The sequence below is a fragment of the Bos indicus genome, chromosome 27, assembly GCF_029378745.1.
Source record: "Bos indicus isolate NIAB-ARS_2022 breed Sahiwal x Tharparkar chromosome 27, NIAB-ARS_B.indTharparkar_mat_pri_1.0, whole genome shotgun sequence".
NCBI lineage: Eukaryota > Metazoa > Chordata > Mammalia > Artiodactyla > Bovidae > Bos > Bos indicus.
The window spans coordinates 28,682,022-28,699,664 of record NC_091786.1 but is presented as its reverse complement, the minus strand read 5'-3'; the positions used below and the strand labels follow the sequence as shown (position 1 = coordinate 28,699,664).

The window sequence follows — 17,643 nt, the reverse complement described above, 5'->3', positions numbered from 1 at the left end:
TTTCCGAATTTGTCAATGATCACCTGATGCTGAAACACTGGTTTGGTAAGAGCTTATATGGTTCCATCCATCATCATTTACCATTTAAATAATTTTGAGTTTTTTCTTTTGTAGACACAATTTTGTACTTCATTTTGTTGTTGTTTAGTCATTAAGTCATGTCTGCCTCTGAGACCCCATGGACTGTAGCCTGCCAGGCTCCTCTGTCATTGGTATCTTTGAAATCATCAAATTACAATAGGAGTCAAGCACTTTCACACTCTAATGATTACTGACAAGAAAAATGACATCCTCCTTTTTTTAAAAGATTATACAAAGTAGGTCTTATTTTTAATGGTGTAAAAAATCTATAAAGAGGCAGATTTTTAGTAGTATAAATTTCACTTCATGCAATCATCCCAAATCAAATACAAATACATTTTAAAAATTTAAAAAGTTATTCTTCCACTGAAGTATTTAATGAAAATCATTTTGTATTTAAGGTAAACTGTTTTGAAACTGTATAAAATTTACATTTTACTCACTCACATTTGCCTATCAAAATTCCAGAATCTTGGTAGAATATTGTTCTCAAGGTCTTGGGATGGGGCTGTACCTAGAGATGGAAGTCCTTTAAAACTGCTCTTTTTGTTGCTGTCACTCCAGTAACTAAAGCATTTCAGAATGGATTCATTTTACCCCAAATATCATACTCAAAGAAACAGGGTCACCAGAAAGTTCCAGGACACAAATATACTTCTTACAGGTGCCCCACACTGATAGCCATGATTATTATCAATAGTTCATCTAGACCATAAACATCATGCATGATTTCCTTTCCAGAATAAATAAAAATAAACACCACCTTTTTGGCATCAAAGAGATGTGAATAAAACTATTCATTTTTGCTAATATCAGGTTGATTTTTTTTTTCCATCCCCCTTAAAGCCAAATTCAGTGCCAAAAAAACATTCTCAAGTGATCTGGTACCTCTGCTTCACCAATTTCACGAAGAATGGCTTGTAAGAATAAATACTAACAGTTCTGTATCTTCAGCCCTATGAGTACTTGTGTCAATAAAGTATAATTATGATCATTAATAATAATATCAATAAGCTTAACAACAAATATCTTGTTATTTACATAGTTTTTTTTTTATTCTTCAAAAAAAGTTTTTAAATGAACTGGTTACTTTTGCTGAAATGAGTAGAGGAAGAACTACCTAGAGAAATACAAAAATAAGAACTATAACCTGTGAGGTTGGGTCATTTCTTATGAATATGTCATTCTACCTGCTTCAATTAAGAATGTCTTTCCATGTAATTTAAGAAAAACACATGGAACCATGTTTTCCATGTAACTTATTGGATGTAAAAATTTGTGAAGTATATGATATTTTATTTTTATATTTTTTCTGAACCAGGACTATAAATCCATATAGACATACAGTATAATTAAGCAGGTAATTCCAGAACTAAGAATATATTCTATAATGACCATTTCATCTTACCTGTTTGCACTCTTCGTAAAAATTTAAATTCTTAATTTGATCACATAATAACTCATTTGCTTCATGGAAAGAATATAGTATAAGATGTGTGACTATGGCCTGTGTGTGTGTGTATGTGTGTGCGCGTGTGTGTCTGTGTGTGTGAGAGAACTATTAGAGGTAAGAAATACCTCTTTAAGAATCATGAAATTCACAAAGAGCTCAAGAATCATGAATTCCTTAAGATAAGAAATACATTTATCAGAAAATTGCCAATTATGCATCTTAGATGACATTTTTGAAATAAGAAGGCATGGGACAACGAGATGAAGGGGAGCAAAAATCCTACCCAATCAATTTTCTAATTAGTACAAGATTCTAAAATGATGTTTCCTAGGAAACTAGTATTATAAGATGGTGGTTTATCTCTATCATAAAATGATACAGAATATTTGGTGCAGTAACAGTAGATCTGCATAAGGTATACCAATCCTTTTTGGAATTACCTGCTATGTCTGAACCAGAGCTATCCTTTCACTAACGTTTATCTTCACTTGGAGGCATTTTCTTAGTGTAAATCCTTATTATTATTCAAAGTGGGGTCCAAGGACCAACAGAATCAGCATCTGCTGGAATCTTGTTAGTAGACACGTAGAGTCTCAGGCCCCAGTCTAGAACTATGGAATAAGAATCTGCATTTTAATAAGATCCCTAAGAGATCTGTATGTACATTAAATTTAGGATGTCAGAGATCCTGACTTCCAAAGATGGAGACTAAGGCCCTCTATCCTGGCATTGCAGAATCTTGCTGTTTGGATGTGAGAAGTCCATTTGGCTTCACTGGGCCACCGTTGTCTTCAGTGATAAAATGTAAAGATTTATCTAAGTGATTATCAAAGGTTTCTTTTACCACAAAGGTTCTGGGAGTCACTCTCCTACATGGAATCACTGTGCAAAAACCTGGCATCATCTCTTCTGAATGTATTACCAGTCAGGGAGGACTCAAGAACTTTAAAACGATTCTTCTGATAGAACTGATATTTTAAGACAATCATGGAGGCAAAACAAATGTCAAATACCTATTCCTAGGCCAGTCAAGGGTTCAGAGCTATAATCATTAGGTAACTTTTGTGGACATCTGGAGTTGTTGCCTAATCAGATGGGAGGAAGTGGAAACAACTTCTGCATGAGCAAACTGCAGACTGCATTGATTGGGCAGAGAAAGCATATGCAAATGGAAATGCACTTGATCTATAAGGTGTGAGTCGCTCAGTCGTGTCTGGTGTCTGACTCTTTGTGAACCCATGGACTGTAATCCACCAGTCTCCTCTGTCCATGGGATTCTCCAGGCAAGAATACTGGAGTGGGTTGCCATTTCTTTCTCCACAGGATCTTGCTGACCCAGGGATCGAACCCAGGTCTCTCACACTGTGGGCAGATTCTTTGCCATCTGAGCTACCAGGGAAAGCCCATCTGATTTATAGGCTCTGATTAAACTCTACAGTATGACTCCTAAAAGAACAGGGTGACTGTCTGGCTGTTGGCATACTTTTCTGTTAGCATTGTCCTTTAAGCAGCCAATCTGTCACCTTCTTCGGAGATAGGAGTACAGTAGCTTTAATCTCATTGTGGACAATGTGCTCTGGCCTGAGTCTGAGCACCTTCCAAGAATTCTGTCTTAGAAGAATCTGTCTGAATAACAATTGAGCCCTTACTGTAGCTTCAAATCTATATATACCAATTGTTTTACCCATCAGATTAGAAGATGGAGATATTTTTAAAAATTTTAGTATTTGCTCTTATACAAAGATAAATGAAGATAAGCAAAGGTAAGCAATCTTTGTTCTATATTTGTTCTTCAGGAGATGAAAATTCACACAGTTTCATCTGAATGAAGCACTGTCTCTTCCAATACAACATCAACTCCTTCCTGAGTGTCACCTCCTCACCAACCCATGTCCACGCCCTGAGTGAGGGATTCCTTATTTGGCTCTCACTGCATGGTGCCTCCATCTCTTCCACTGCCCTGGCCTGTTGGTCTTGTGATTATCTCTTTGTGAAGACGGTGAACAAATTCTGATCATTTTATAGCTCTAATGTTTCACCCCAGTGCCTGGCTCTTGAAGGACTCTCATAAAATACTGGTTAAATTGAACCTGATTGAAGGTTAGAACATAGTGTCCAGTAAAGAACTCTATCAAAGAGACCCATATAGCAATTGATTGGTCAAGTACAGGTCAATATTGAACTTTGGCTTTCATTTCTATAGTTTGTGACCAACTCTCTCCTCTGTAGACTTCCAAATAATTTTTTTTAATAGTACCTTCCTCACAAACTCCTTCCCCTATACAGAAACCTTTAACATTGAGTCTGGAATTTGGAAAAGACTCCATATAACTCTTTAACAGTAAGTCTGTTACCTCAAATTTAAATCCCATTACTGAAATACCATTTAACCCAGGATTCAATAAAGCAGTTACAGTCTAGTAACCAAGACTTCTGCATAGTAAAATAAAAATGGTTCTTAATAATAACCTTAATACATGGTGATTATCCTGAAATGCTTACTGTGTAATCGATTATCAATTCATGTCATTTTCTGAATCAGTTTAGTGTTTGGTCTATTTTTTACATTCTAATTGAATAAATTATCCCCCCCCCCTTTTTTGGTGGAGATACTAGATATCATTAAAGATATTTCCAGAACCCCAAGAAACTTTCAGTTATTTAGGATTTGCTAATTTTATAAGCCATTATAAATGGCTTAGTGGTTTTTGAAATTTATGGTCAATTTATAAACCACCCTTACATCCCTTCTCTTCCTGTCTTTACTTCTTGGTTTCATTAATTTTCATTAGGTTCTCCCTTGATCCGACAGGAGAAGGGAAACAGATTTACATGCGGTATTTCCCCTCTATTTACGCATCACTCCACCAGGAGATGTTTTAGACAGTTATCCAAAAAAGAAGCAGCCTTACTGTCTTTTCGCTCTACCTCAATACTAGCTGGGTATTTCCTTCACATAGTACAATATCTGAAGCAATTTCTCTGAGGTCCATGTTTACAAACAGTAGGTAATGGAAAGGCCAACATATACGTGTGAAGGGTTATCAGTGAGTTTAAACGTTAGGCTTTAAGGACTTTGGCTGTTCCTCTGTAAACCAGACTTGGCAATGTACACGCCACAGTGCTGGCTTGTTTTTCTACAGGATCCTGTTGCAAGGGCTGACTTTTCACCCCTTCACTCAGGATTCTGACTAGAGCTCGCCCACTCACTGGCTGAGTATCTGTGTTGTACATTATTCTTTCCCAAATGGATTGTTACTATTAGTCTGCATTTTTCCAAGATGATCTGCATTCTGTTATCTACTGTGAAGTGAAATTTCTTAAGGTTCATATATGCTTTTCTAATTTGTGTTTTAGTGTTCCTTATGGTATCATCTGCAAAATACATTTGTTCCCTCAAGGAAATGCCTTCTTCAACATCATTAAAGAAAATATTAAATATAATATGTTCCTTCAATAACATTTCCTACAGATCCAACCTTAGACCTCCCCATCACTGTTCAGCTAGTATGGATCATCCCATTGCTTTTTTATTATGATCTGGGGACTAGTTCCCAATACTTGAGATAACGGTACACACAGAGTGGCCACAGTGGACCCATGGATAAATACTGAGGGGGGAAAAAAAACTAAGTCATCCTGGATCTGCACTGTTGGTTTTCAATGTCGAAGACATACAATCCCACTAATGAGGTGTCGGTGTTTATGAACTAACCTCTCCTTGTGTGAACCCTGGTGCCCTTCCCAAAGTTCTGTTTGTACAGCTTGTTCTGAAATGCTCATCCGTAGATGAAAATCCTTGCCGTTGTTTACCCTAAATGATGTATCCTTTACTTTGGGGTCAAACAATTTCATCGGATATGGGCTCAGTCTATAGCCCATACATCTCTCTGTCCTTGTGACATGATGACTTATGGACTCGGCTAATTTGTGGTTTGGTTTTGTCTCTGGAGGATGCCCCTATACACAGCATAGCGATTCTGAACCTTCCATCCACTCCAGCCCCATTTGATGATGAAACCTCTAAATACTCACTTTTGACTTATATCTTTCAATAGAAATATTTCACAATGATGCATTTTATTTTAATTTTTTATTTCCCCCCAGACTTACGGAGGTATTATTGACAATATTGTATACACTTAAGCTGTGCAAACTGATGATTTGATATATTATACGTTATTTAATGATTACCACCAAGAGCTAATTAACTCATCAGTCACCTCATAAGGTGACTATTTAAAAATTTTTTGGTTATAAGATAAATAACTTCAGTTATAAGATAACTTATAACTTCTTCAGCTATAAGATAAAAAAAAACCCTGGGATCTAATGTGAAATTAGTTCATAATGTGGTATTGTATACTTGAATTTTGCTGACAGATCATTTTATTTTAAATAGACTATATGCTTCTCAAGGTGAGGGCTGCATAAACGTTTTTTCCCCCATGGAGACTCTGCTTCCGTCTGGTTGGTGTCCTCCATGATACATTCCCTTAGCTCCCTAAATACTTGTCAAAGCACTCAGCACAACTATCATTTACAGTTTAATTAATGCTCTGAAATTTGTCTGCTACTCACAGGCCTACGGACTCCATGAGGGCTGAGACCATGCGATTTTGTTTACTACTTCATAACGAGCACAAGCACAGAATTTGCCTCGTGGAAGGAGATCAATAAATATATGTGGCTGCCTAACTGATATCAGGAGAAAAAAAGAACCAAGCTATTAAGGACACAATGCAACTGCCTTTAGGCCAAACTGCCGCTAAATTGATTTCCATAAGAACCAAAATATTTCCTTCCATCTGTCTTCAGGAAAGTCAAAATGAGTTAATAAGTACCTAGAAAGTACACAGCAGGACTGTAGATACAGAGAGGGACACAGAAGAAATGGGTATTCCTTCAATAACATTTTCTACATGTTACTGTAGGAAATGACTACAATGACCATCGCTGTAGGTAGGTCGTCTAAAGAGCTGACTCTCTAGATCTTTGCCATATGAGTCCCACCCACTCACAGAGGTTTGTCTCCCTGCTCAGTGTGATAGCAGGTAAGTGTCTCACTTGCTCTGAAGGATGAGGTCTCCCAGAGCTGGCTGTTCTTAGGCACTCCAGAACTAACCCAAAATATATTCCTTTGCTGTATTCCAAATGTCTCCTTCTACAGCCACGATGATGAGGCCACAGGACACAACTTGAATCTGAACCACCAGCTACTAATGTGCTATATTATTTTCATCATCATTTTTACTTGCATCAATTACTAAGCAAGAATTTTATAAAACCTTAACCTTAGCTAATGTCTTGACTTTTTCTCCCCATCTTATCTAGTGCCCAGGTGTCTCTAATCTGTATGGAAGTCTCTCCTCCCTAAACATCTTCTAGGTTTACGGTGTACCTAAACTGTTCCAGAAGGTACTATGACTCTTGATTAGTTGTCACAACGTCCAAAGTCCTCTCCCTGGTTTTCAGAGCTCAGAAACTGATTCTCCTGTCTAACTTGACTTTTTTTGTTTGTTTTGTTTTACTTCCCAGAATGGAGTTGCTGGTCTAGGTATGCATGTCACTGTGTCTAATGAGAAGATTAGATGGTATGGTATATGGTATATTTAATAGTATGTGGAAAAAACTCCATCAGTGATGACTATGCTTATAAAGTCTTCAACGTATTCCAGTCTTTTCTTTTCCTTCTTTAAATTCTTATTACCATAATAATCAGCACTCTGCCACCTGGGATAAAGACACTCTAATTGATCTACTATTTTAGTTACTCTATTTCCATAAATAGACTAAGTTCCCAGGGACCAGGCACCATGCTGTATATTTTCATTGTGTTTACAAAACTGCCTGGGATAGATGTAGCTGTTTTATAAACAAATTTTAATTAATATTTCATTTACTGAGTTTAATTTATTATAGCACATTTTTGTGACTTTATCTCCTATGGTTAAATTTTTTTCATAACTGTCTCTATAATCATGTGTAATACAATATAGGCCCTTATATGTACCACATGGTTTCATACAAATTAATTAGACAAAATGATAAGTTCATGTTTAAAGGCACCTCCCACTTTCCTATGCTTTGTTTGTTTTCTGTTTCTGTTTTTAAATATAAGGAAATTAACGATCAGAGATACTACATGATTGAATGAACATCAAATGCAAAGTTAGAAAGCTAGCTGGTGGCCCCAACAAATCAAATAAAAATGGCTAGTGTTAAATAAAATGAAGAATTGGGAATTAAACATGATAACACAGTCTGTTAAGACAGGTGTATATATTTTTCCAGTGTCTACAGAGAGAATGTAATTCTACCATTTATTTTTTTATTGTAAGGAAAAACTCACTTCCCCAAAGTTAGAAGTGCTTTCACAGAAATAAGTTCATTTAATTTCATTGACTCCTGGGAAGAAATTTGGAGAACATATTAACTCTATGTTATAAATAAATTGTCCAGAGAGTTGAAGTGAAAGAGCTCAAGACTAGTCACCAAAATTGGTGGTTAAAACTCTAATCCCCACATGGGAATGCTACATCTGTCCACAGGACAGCATCATGGGTTTATAAATATGGTCGGGTGTAAAGTCAGTTTTAGATTAAAAAAAATCACATCAACATGTTCCAAAAGAGTTCTCTTACTACTCAGAAGGGCAGATATACAAGAACAAGGGGAGAAAACCAAGAGGATAATCTGGACAATGTCAAGTTCAAAGTGTCTTGTTTCTTTGAACCATGTGACTACATGGGGCACCAGAGGGTAAAAGATGGAATGATTCTTTTCTGGCCTTTATGCAATCTTGAATAGAAACTGTTTTTTTTTTCTCCCCCTCAAGATAAATTTTAAATTACTAAAGAGAGAAGAGAAATACATAAGATGAGAAACACCGTGGAAATTCCCACACTGTTCCCAGGAGAGAAGTCCAAGTAACAGCAAAGGTCTCCTCAGAGAAGTGTTTAACTGTTATATGGTTAATCCATTTGGAACACCTTGTTCTAAATGGAGAGACAAAAGAGATTTGCTGTAAAGTCTTCCACTTCAGCTCCCAAGAAGACAACAGTGGATTAGGTGACCAGAGAGACCACTTGGAAACTTACACGCTTGTGGTGTTTCTGAGTCATGTCTTAAGTCAGGGATAAAGCTGACTTTGAACGATGTGGCTCATGCTTCAGAAATGTTTTGCTCTAGACAGATGGACCATATGGAAACTATGAACTGGCTTCCTACATAGGGCCATGATGAGCCAATGCAACACTTTCACGTTTTCTGTTTCTATTCAAGTCATCCAATCAACAACATATTATTGTAAGACTCGGTATATGATGTGCCTTTGTTTCATTTCTGACTAGTGATTGTTTTTAATGTTATACATATTTGCAACAGAGGGATTAAAAATATACTCATTTAACAAAAAAGGCATGAAATATTTTGCATATTGACTATACTCAATTCTTCAGTGTTCTGGCTTGCTTTCATGTATCAATAAAGGCAGTGCAAAAGGGGGATAAAACTTATCAAAATCATAGATGTCACAGTTTTCTTTCCAACAAAAGCTAATGATAATCTTTAACAGTTTTCTGAAAGATTATAATTACCAAAAAAAATAGATATGATTAAATCATAGTGCAAATTTTCTGAGAATTGGTACAGGATTCAGTTGGGGGACACAATATTTATTCGTGGTTTGCTGCTTTAATAACTATTAGAGGAATACCAAACATTTCTCATTAAGATTAGAAAAATATAAAAGTATTTCTTTATAGATTGGGCTTAATGTTTAATGAAAAGCTGTGTGGGTGAAAAAAAACTCACAGTTGTTGGCACAATACCAAAATGGAACCAATGAACAGCACTTAGACGATAGCATGTTTTGTATAGATCGTGGGAGGGCCACAGAAGAGCTGAAATTAATATGTGGGGAATAACTGCACTGGTTCCTAAGAGGTATTCAGAAACTATCATATGTACTCACTCAGCTTGCAAATCTTTTTGCAAAGGCTAGGATGAAAAAGATCATGTTTCATTATTATAATTAAAATCGAGTGGTCTCAGATGCTTTTTTAAAGAAGCAAAAAAAAAAAAAAAAAAAAGGCACAGATTTAAATAATCTGGGTATGATTGTTTAAAAAGGAGAAGCATCTAAGGAACTGTAATTTAAAGGTTTTCTTCCAAGGAGACTTACTGAAACATAACTAGATTGTATGTCTAAGACTAGGGCAGACTAGCAGGATGTACCCATATAGTAAATGTATCTCATTTTACAGATTATAATTCTCAGCTTCTGATATTTTCTATTTTGATTGGAGAAAATCTTATAGGAAATTACAGAATTTATTCATTTCCACTCACAATGAAAAATTCAGGGAGGGAGGAATGTTTGGGATATATTCACAGCAAACTGGCAGAACCAAAGGCTAAAACTGACCCATTTTAATTCTCTGCTATAGGTACATAGATTTGATATGCTGGTGACCAAAAAAGGTGAATTTTTAATTTTCAAACAATAAACATGTTGGCATAGGAAACTGTTCGGTGTTATGTCGCAGCCTCCATGGGAGGGGAGTTTGGGGGAGAATGGATACATGTACCTGTACGACTGAGTCCTTTTGCTGTCTACCTGAAACTGTCACAACATTGCTAACAGGCTAAATCACAATATAAAATAAAAAACATTTGACAGTCATAAAATCATTCAGACCTGAAATAAATTATTTTTTATATATATGTTTTCAGTTTTTAATCTTGCTTCAAAGTTTTGAAAAGACTCTTACCTATTAATTTTATCTTGGCTTATAACTATTCTCTATATTTATGAAAGATACAGCTTCTAGTTAACTACAAAATAAACATGTATTTTTAATCATTTCAATGAGACATTAAATATCTTTTAGCATGACAAATTATTTGAGTCCATGGACCACACAGACCCTATATATCAAGCATAAACTAAAAATGCATTGCACAATAAATGTGCTTTTAATGAGATCTACTAATTTTAACTGCAGGGTTTTAATATTTAATGTCCTGACAACATCTTTGTTTAATTTTGTCTGTTGAGAGAGAATAAGTGTGATACTTCGTAACGGTTCATCAACTCCTTCAGGTCATTGGAGAGGGCACCATTTTAAATATATCTATAAATAACTACAGTGCATGAAAAAACACTCTGCCTTCTACACGCAATGATGCTACACACACTAAGTGCATTTCCAAACTAATACACATTGCTGGTTTTTCATTAGTGAGATCAACTTAAACTCCATTTTTAAAAAGGAGCTATAAAGCTAATGCCAAGTTTAACAGATCAGTCAGCAAATAATTGCCGGCCCTTCTGCTTCTCTTAGTTGTCCTATCTGCTTCACAGGTGACACCAGGTAAAAGGGAACATTATCTTACAGCTTCCATCATACATTGGATGCAGATGCAGGGATCCAAAGTTCTAGGCGTCTGGGATATTTGCACATCTCTCTTAGGTAACAAGGAGGAAAACCACAAGGAAAGCAATTTTATAAATATGAAGGCAAAAAAACAAAAAAACAACCAAACACCCACATGGAAAAAAGCAAAAAAACATTCTGGATATAACAGAGTAGATAAATGGTGTGACCTTTCACAACACTCTACAAATAAAACAGCATTATTCAAAGGATGCAACGAAACTGGATAAGACAGCAACAATACATCATGAGACACGGAATCATCTGAAAGAAGCGGTCATGGACAGAAGTCACACAGAGGATTTCTTTTCTTACTTGCACAAGTATCTTGAGGGATTTGAAAGGTCTTTCACCATGAAGCACTCGCCTCCATTCACACAGAAAGTTTTCTCCTTCTCTGCACACTTGACAAGATGGCTTGTCCCAGCTGTAGATGTGGATGTGGCTGGATAAAAGATAAACAGGGAAAGTTTTACACCCATCTTTCCCTCTTCTGAGCAGCCTTTAAATACTCTTAAAAGGAAGAGCTCATATAAGATAAGATGTACTCCACTAAAGTTTCTGGCTCAATAAACAACAGCATTAAGACTTAAACACATTAAGTAATTTCTACCTGTAAATAAACAGAATACAATTATAAAAGGATAATTATAGTTAATTTAATTACAATTAAATAGGAAACAAACATTTCTTATAACCAATACTTTATCTTCTAAAGACGTGGAAAAGAGAAGATCTACTAAGAAAAATACATTTTCCATGTATGGCTGAGTCCCTTCACTGTTCTCCTGAAACTATCACAACATTGTTAATTGGCCATACCTTAATACAAAATAAGAAGTTAGAAAAAAAAAGAACAATTTTCCAAGAAGGCTCAAAAATAATGATATAAATTCATATCAGTGCAACTGAATTTAGATATCAATGTTAAATGGCAACTAATCGATAACATTATTTCATTTTGAAATGAAATATTACCTGACACAGTCTTAGTGATTTTTAACCCTTTGTCCTCTATATTAATTTCTATTTTAGTATTTGCAACTGGAATTCAGATCCTGCTATTTACTTATATTTGACCTTTCATGTATTTTCCCATTTTCTCCCGCCTTTCTTTTTCATTTGCTTCATCAGGGCACATTGTGCTTTGACATTTAACTTAATTGCTCCTCTAATTCTGCTTGATTGTTACTCTACCTGATCAAAATACTTAGCATCTGATTATTCACTTTCTGAATGATTCAATGCCTTTCTGGTCTCTTATTCTTCTGTCTAAGGCATGTTTGGGACCATTTTATGGTTCTCACCAATGGCTTTTAGGAGGAAGAGCAAAGGACAGTCAAAATGATTTGCACTTTGGAGACAGATCTGGTTCAAATACCATCTCCTACTAGCTTTGTGTTCAAGAGTAAGTTTCTGAACCACCCAGATGGTCCATTTTCCCATTTAGAAAACAGGGGACTCTTATAGGACTTTTACAGAGATTATCAATAATCTAGGTAAAGGATCACCGATTCAGTGGACACGAGTTTGAGCGGGAGATAGACAAGGACAGGGAAGCCTGGTGTGCGGCAGTCCATGGGATCACAGAGAGTCAGACACAACTCAGCAACTTAACAACAAGGTAAAGGAATTGGTGCTAAACTGGCATCTGATGAATAATAGCAGGTGGCAAAATGGAGCAGATATGGAAGAATCTCAATTTTGGTATCTATCAAACAGATATAAAGCTTAATAGAAATCAGAAGATTTTCAAAGATGCATGCTTTTCTTGAATCATTACTATGGTAATTAAAAATTGGATTCATTTTTAAATTGTTCCAAGAAAAAGTTCTTTTCAGAATGCTTTTCTAAATGTCCAGCTCAGGTCTATAAACCTAACCAAAGAATCACGGAGTGATTTTCTTACCCTCTCTTATCAGCTACCCTTTTATCATTTTTTTTTTTTTTCAGGAAGAAGGGAACATAATTTGCATCATTTGGCCTATAAAATCATTGAGTAGGCAATTTCTATATACCACTTAGCATGAATTTTGACATATATCTTCATGTGAAAAACTATATACTTAGGTGCTATGAATATTTTCATCCCTGGCAACTGCCTTTAAAAATATCAGGTGGGTGTTTGTCTTCAGTGTTAAAGGTTTTGTGCTTAAGAACTTTCACTGCTGACAGGGATCTATGGAATGACAAGCTGGGCAGAGTATTTCTGCCGAGGGGACCGCCCACAGAGTTCTGTCACCCTCATTCCTGCAACGGAGCTCTGAGCCTCCAACAGACCCCAGCGGCAGTCCCTGAATCCCTCCTGCCAGTCTGCTAAGAATTCCCCCTTACACACGCTGGGCAGCAAACACTGCAGCAGGCTCTTCCAGAACAAATGCTAAGGCTTTCACTAAAAACATCAAAACCAACATTCCCTTCCCCGCCAAAGCAGACACTCCATATTCATTGCAAACTAACAAAGAAAATTAGCTGTGATAGAACAGACAGATATATCATACCTATTCCTTGGACTTTCTGATCTTGTTTTATCAACTAGGTAGCATTAAGAAACGTGGGGTTAAAACTTGAAATAATCCATTTCCCCTCCCCAATCCTTTAAAAGTATTCTCCCTGACATGCATTATCCTTTGCATGACACCCTCAGTTATGACACAATCATTTGCAAAGTCCTTAGATCATGGAATAGGATCACTAGGAATAGGAATAGTTGATAATAAAATAACTCTTGGAGAAAATGAAGTAGCGGCTCTCTTATGCGGTCAGGGACTATCCTACTTAGTGCTTGAATCCTTTAGCAGCAGAAAGAATAAAAATGATCATGGAATTACAAAGCAGAAATTAACTCCCAGGAGACACAAAGTGTGGACTGACTTGGATACAACTGTTCTGAACCAACAGCCAAACACAGGAATAAGTTATAATTAATTGTCAGAAGAACCGGGGCTGGAAATGGTGATAAATGCACCTTTCAGATTTTTGCCAGGCTTCCTTATATTCTCCTTAGTTGAACCCTGTGCATGGTCAGCCCGAAGCAGATCTATAAATTTTGCAGTGATATCCTTTGTCTTTGGCCTATGCATGCTATATTGCTCAGTCAGTTTCCGTTTGGTAATTCTGCCAGAAATTAATGAAACAGACAGAGCAGGTTCCTCAGCCAAACTGTAGAAACAGCATTCTTTTTAAGGCAGCTGGCAGGAATTTATAAGAGGTAAAGATTACAGTTCTGCCAAGAGAATGTGCTTTTGATATCTAAAAGATGACCTTCATAGCTGCTTTTAAAAGAAGTAGGCAACAGAGATCTCACTTACTCAGTCCTTAATAAACTCTGCCTCATTCTGCTTTGTAACTAGTTTGTCAAAATTTGCTGGTAGAGTCAGAAACAACTTAGCGACTAAACAACGACAAAAGTAAGTGCTGACTGAACAGCCATTAGGAATATGTAACTATGACTTCATTACCTTATGTTTGGCATTTATATGGACATTTTATCCCAAACATACCTTCTCTGGAATGTTACCAGTTTCAAAATTATAAGGAACGTGTAAGTACAGTAGTTGCTTTCAAGTGTTTCACTCTCAACCTGGTCTGTCAGGACGGACAAGTGACTTCAGGACGAGTGACCAGTGACCATTTTGAGGAGGTCTGGACAGTTCTCTGACTTAACCATGGATGTGGAGACTAAAATTACCATTTTAAAGACTCCCCAAATCCTCCACCCGGCAATAGGATTCCCTCCTTTCTAGCCTGCCTGCCTCCCACTGCGCCCCCCACCCCCCGCCTTTCTTCTTTCCATCTATTCACAATTCTTTAATTGTGACCACCTAGACATAACAATAGCTAAAGTCACTGCAGTGGGAATTTGTAAGGCTGTAAACAATTTTCCCTAAAAGGAGATCTTTATAGATAAAAGGTAGTGAAAGGACCCTGGAGTTAGCTGAGAAGAATCAGGTGCAAGGCACAATTTTGCCAAATATTGTCTGCAGGACTCTGGTCCCAGCTACCTGTCGCAGAGTATTCAGCTACAAAAATGAGATATCATAGTATTGCTGCAAAGTTTGATAAAATGCTTTGCCAGCTGCAAAATTACACACAAAGAGATGACATGTTTCCATTACTAATGGCATAAATGTGGAACAAAGAGAAGCAAAAACATTTCTGTCCGGACTCTGTAATTACATATAATCAGCCTCGAATGTTGTTTCTTGGTAAATTATTCTTTTACAAAATGTGAAGAGATGGTTTGATTTGGAGGGGTAACCACTGAGTGATTACAAAACATGAAGTAAATATTAATAAATTATTGTCTTTCAAAATCACTGTCAATAATTCATACCTTTTCAATTTGCTTATAAAATAAAACTGAAGAACAATTGAGCTAGAAGAAAAAGAAACTATCTCAAATATGTAATTATTTTCAACTTTCCAGATCCACATAATTCTATAATAGTTCTTAAAATTTTTTTATTGAAGAATATGATTTACAATATATTGTAAGTTTCAGGTGTAATTCTCTAACATTTCTGACTGAGCTTCCAAGTTACATAAATTCAATGTATTTGTAATCTTTTGTGTTATCTGAATGGTTTAAAACTCTGAAATAGTTAAATATATTAATAGCAACATATCCACAGAATATGGGCCATAGTATCAGTAACTAAACATTTTGGAAATCACATACTATTGCACACTTTAGTAAACATGCAGAATAAAATTTTGAGGAGTAATTAAGTGTTGGCTGCTCATTACTAAATATTTTCCCATAGAATCACACAGTGTATTTCCTGTAGAATACTAGGCTTTTTCTGCTCAAAGACAGCCTAAAAAGAAAATACTGCTGGAAAGGATGGTTCACTTTCTTGCTTGTTTTAAGTGGTGTTTTCCTTATCAGTGAAGTAGATAGCACCAACAAACCATAGCTATTACACAAAAGCAAACTGCTGATAAGAAACCAGTCTATTCTTCTTTGACAATTAGCAGGAATTAGTATGAGTATATAGTGTTTACCCCAAGGAAGGATCATTAGATCCTGTCTTCCCTGAGGGAATGAGCCCTGACTAGGAGTTTTAAGGACAATTCTTAACAATTTACTTGCAGAAGATGAAATTAAATCACTCCATGCAGTTTCCTCAATACCATATACAAATACTAACAATTTTTATATTCTGACATGAAAATGTCAATTGCTGCAAAGTTGCAGGGTTTTTTTTTTCTTCAATCCTTACCTGTAATATTCTCCGTGGTTATGTATTTAGAAATCTGCATGCTTCCTTGATGTTCGATCTCCCAGTTTTTTAAAATAAATCTGAAATTATTATTTTTGCTTAGAATGTAGCACCTCAGCAATTATGTACCAGAGCACTTTGAACTTCTACTAGGAAAAAAATGCTTATGTTGTTCCTGAAAATGATGCTCTGGCTCAGAAGATGAGCAAGAAAAGCCACGCCACCTAATGCAGTTCCTATAGATGCCAACGGATGGGTGGGGAAGGCATTTGCTCTCCAAAGGAAGATCCAGAGCCAGACAGAACCACGGAAGCATCATAGCCCTGGGTTGGCATTTTTTTTTTTCAAGTAGTAATTCAATCCTTTGCTGAATAGCAAATAGATACTTGGGGGGAAAAAAATGATAAGAGAAGATCAAAAAAACCTATCCTGACCTGGGTATTCCCAGAGCCCATCTCCTTGGCCTCTCCTCTTCTCAACTCTGCTATAGAAACACTTCCCTCTTCCTAAGGGAAGAACCATCATGAGACCATAAATGGAACCAGAGCTTTCTAAAGTAGAATTTGAGCATCTCACTTCATGGACCTCAGCACTCACTAATAAACTGGAAGTAATGTTTTTTAAGATTATTTTTTTTACGGAGACCATTGTTTAAAGTCTTTATTGACTTTGTTACAATATCGCTTCTGTTTTATGTTTTGGTTTTTTGGCCTTGAAACAGGGATCGAACCCACACCCCCTGCATTGGGAGATGAAGTTGTAACCCCTGGACTGCCAGGGAAGTCCCAAGCTGGAAATACTTAGAAGCTGGTAGATTACCCAGAAGGTAAGCATCTGTCCAAAGAATAAGCTGATAAGGGCTGATGGAGGTTAATTGGTTAAGTGACAGACTTGAGCTTTAGTATCTAATGTCCCATATTGAAAAAGAGGATACAAATCATCTCAAAAGAATAGTTCTGCAGCCTTTCATAAAATTGCTCAAGCAAGTTACAAAAGTGTACAGGATGCCCAAGGTCACAGAAGTGAATCGGGACACGCTTATTTTCTATTTTCTTATATGTATTTTGGGGCTGAAGTCGGTTCATAGAATTGCCTTTAGATTCCTCCCACCCTTACAAGCTCTCTGGGAAGACTCTAGTATTATTTCTTCCTTCTTTGGCAGAATGAAAAATGACCCATGGGGGCTTCTGCTCGTAAAACAAAATTCTAATTTTTGTTGTAACCCTGAGCTCATTTGTAGCTAAACAGAAAACAGATTCTAAGTTGCCAGCAGTTGCTGAGCAAATGCTTGGGTGTCATTAGATAGTGTTATCCTTAGAAAAATAAAACTTGTCAAGAAAGGTTATTTTTCAAACAATAGATGTTGCTTTTTTTTTTTTCTTTCTTACAGCACATTTCACTCACAATGATCACAGGGTGATCATTCTAGTCAACTGCTTCTTAG

At 36.3% G+C, this 17,643-nt stretch overlaps 1 protein-coding gene across 15 annotated transcripts in view; it reads right to left on the bottom strand.

Annotated features, from left to right (window-relative positions):
• NRG1 (neuregulin 1) overlaps positions 1-17,643 on the bottom strand; it is a 235,436-nt gene that overhangs the window by 26,988 nt on the left and 190,805 nt on the right. For 12 of the 15 annotated variants that reach the window (XM_070781365.1, XM_070781364.1, XM_070781366.1 and 9 more), the window contains one exon: positions 11,290-11,419. In XM_070781365.1, coding sequence (XP_070637466.1) covers positions 11,290-11,419 — 130 coding nt within the window. Of the gene's footprint in view, positions 1-11,289; positions 11,420-17,643 lie in introns of those variants that run through there. The other 3 variants (XM_070781373.1, XM_070781374.1, XM_070781375.1) reach the window with 2 other exon arrangements.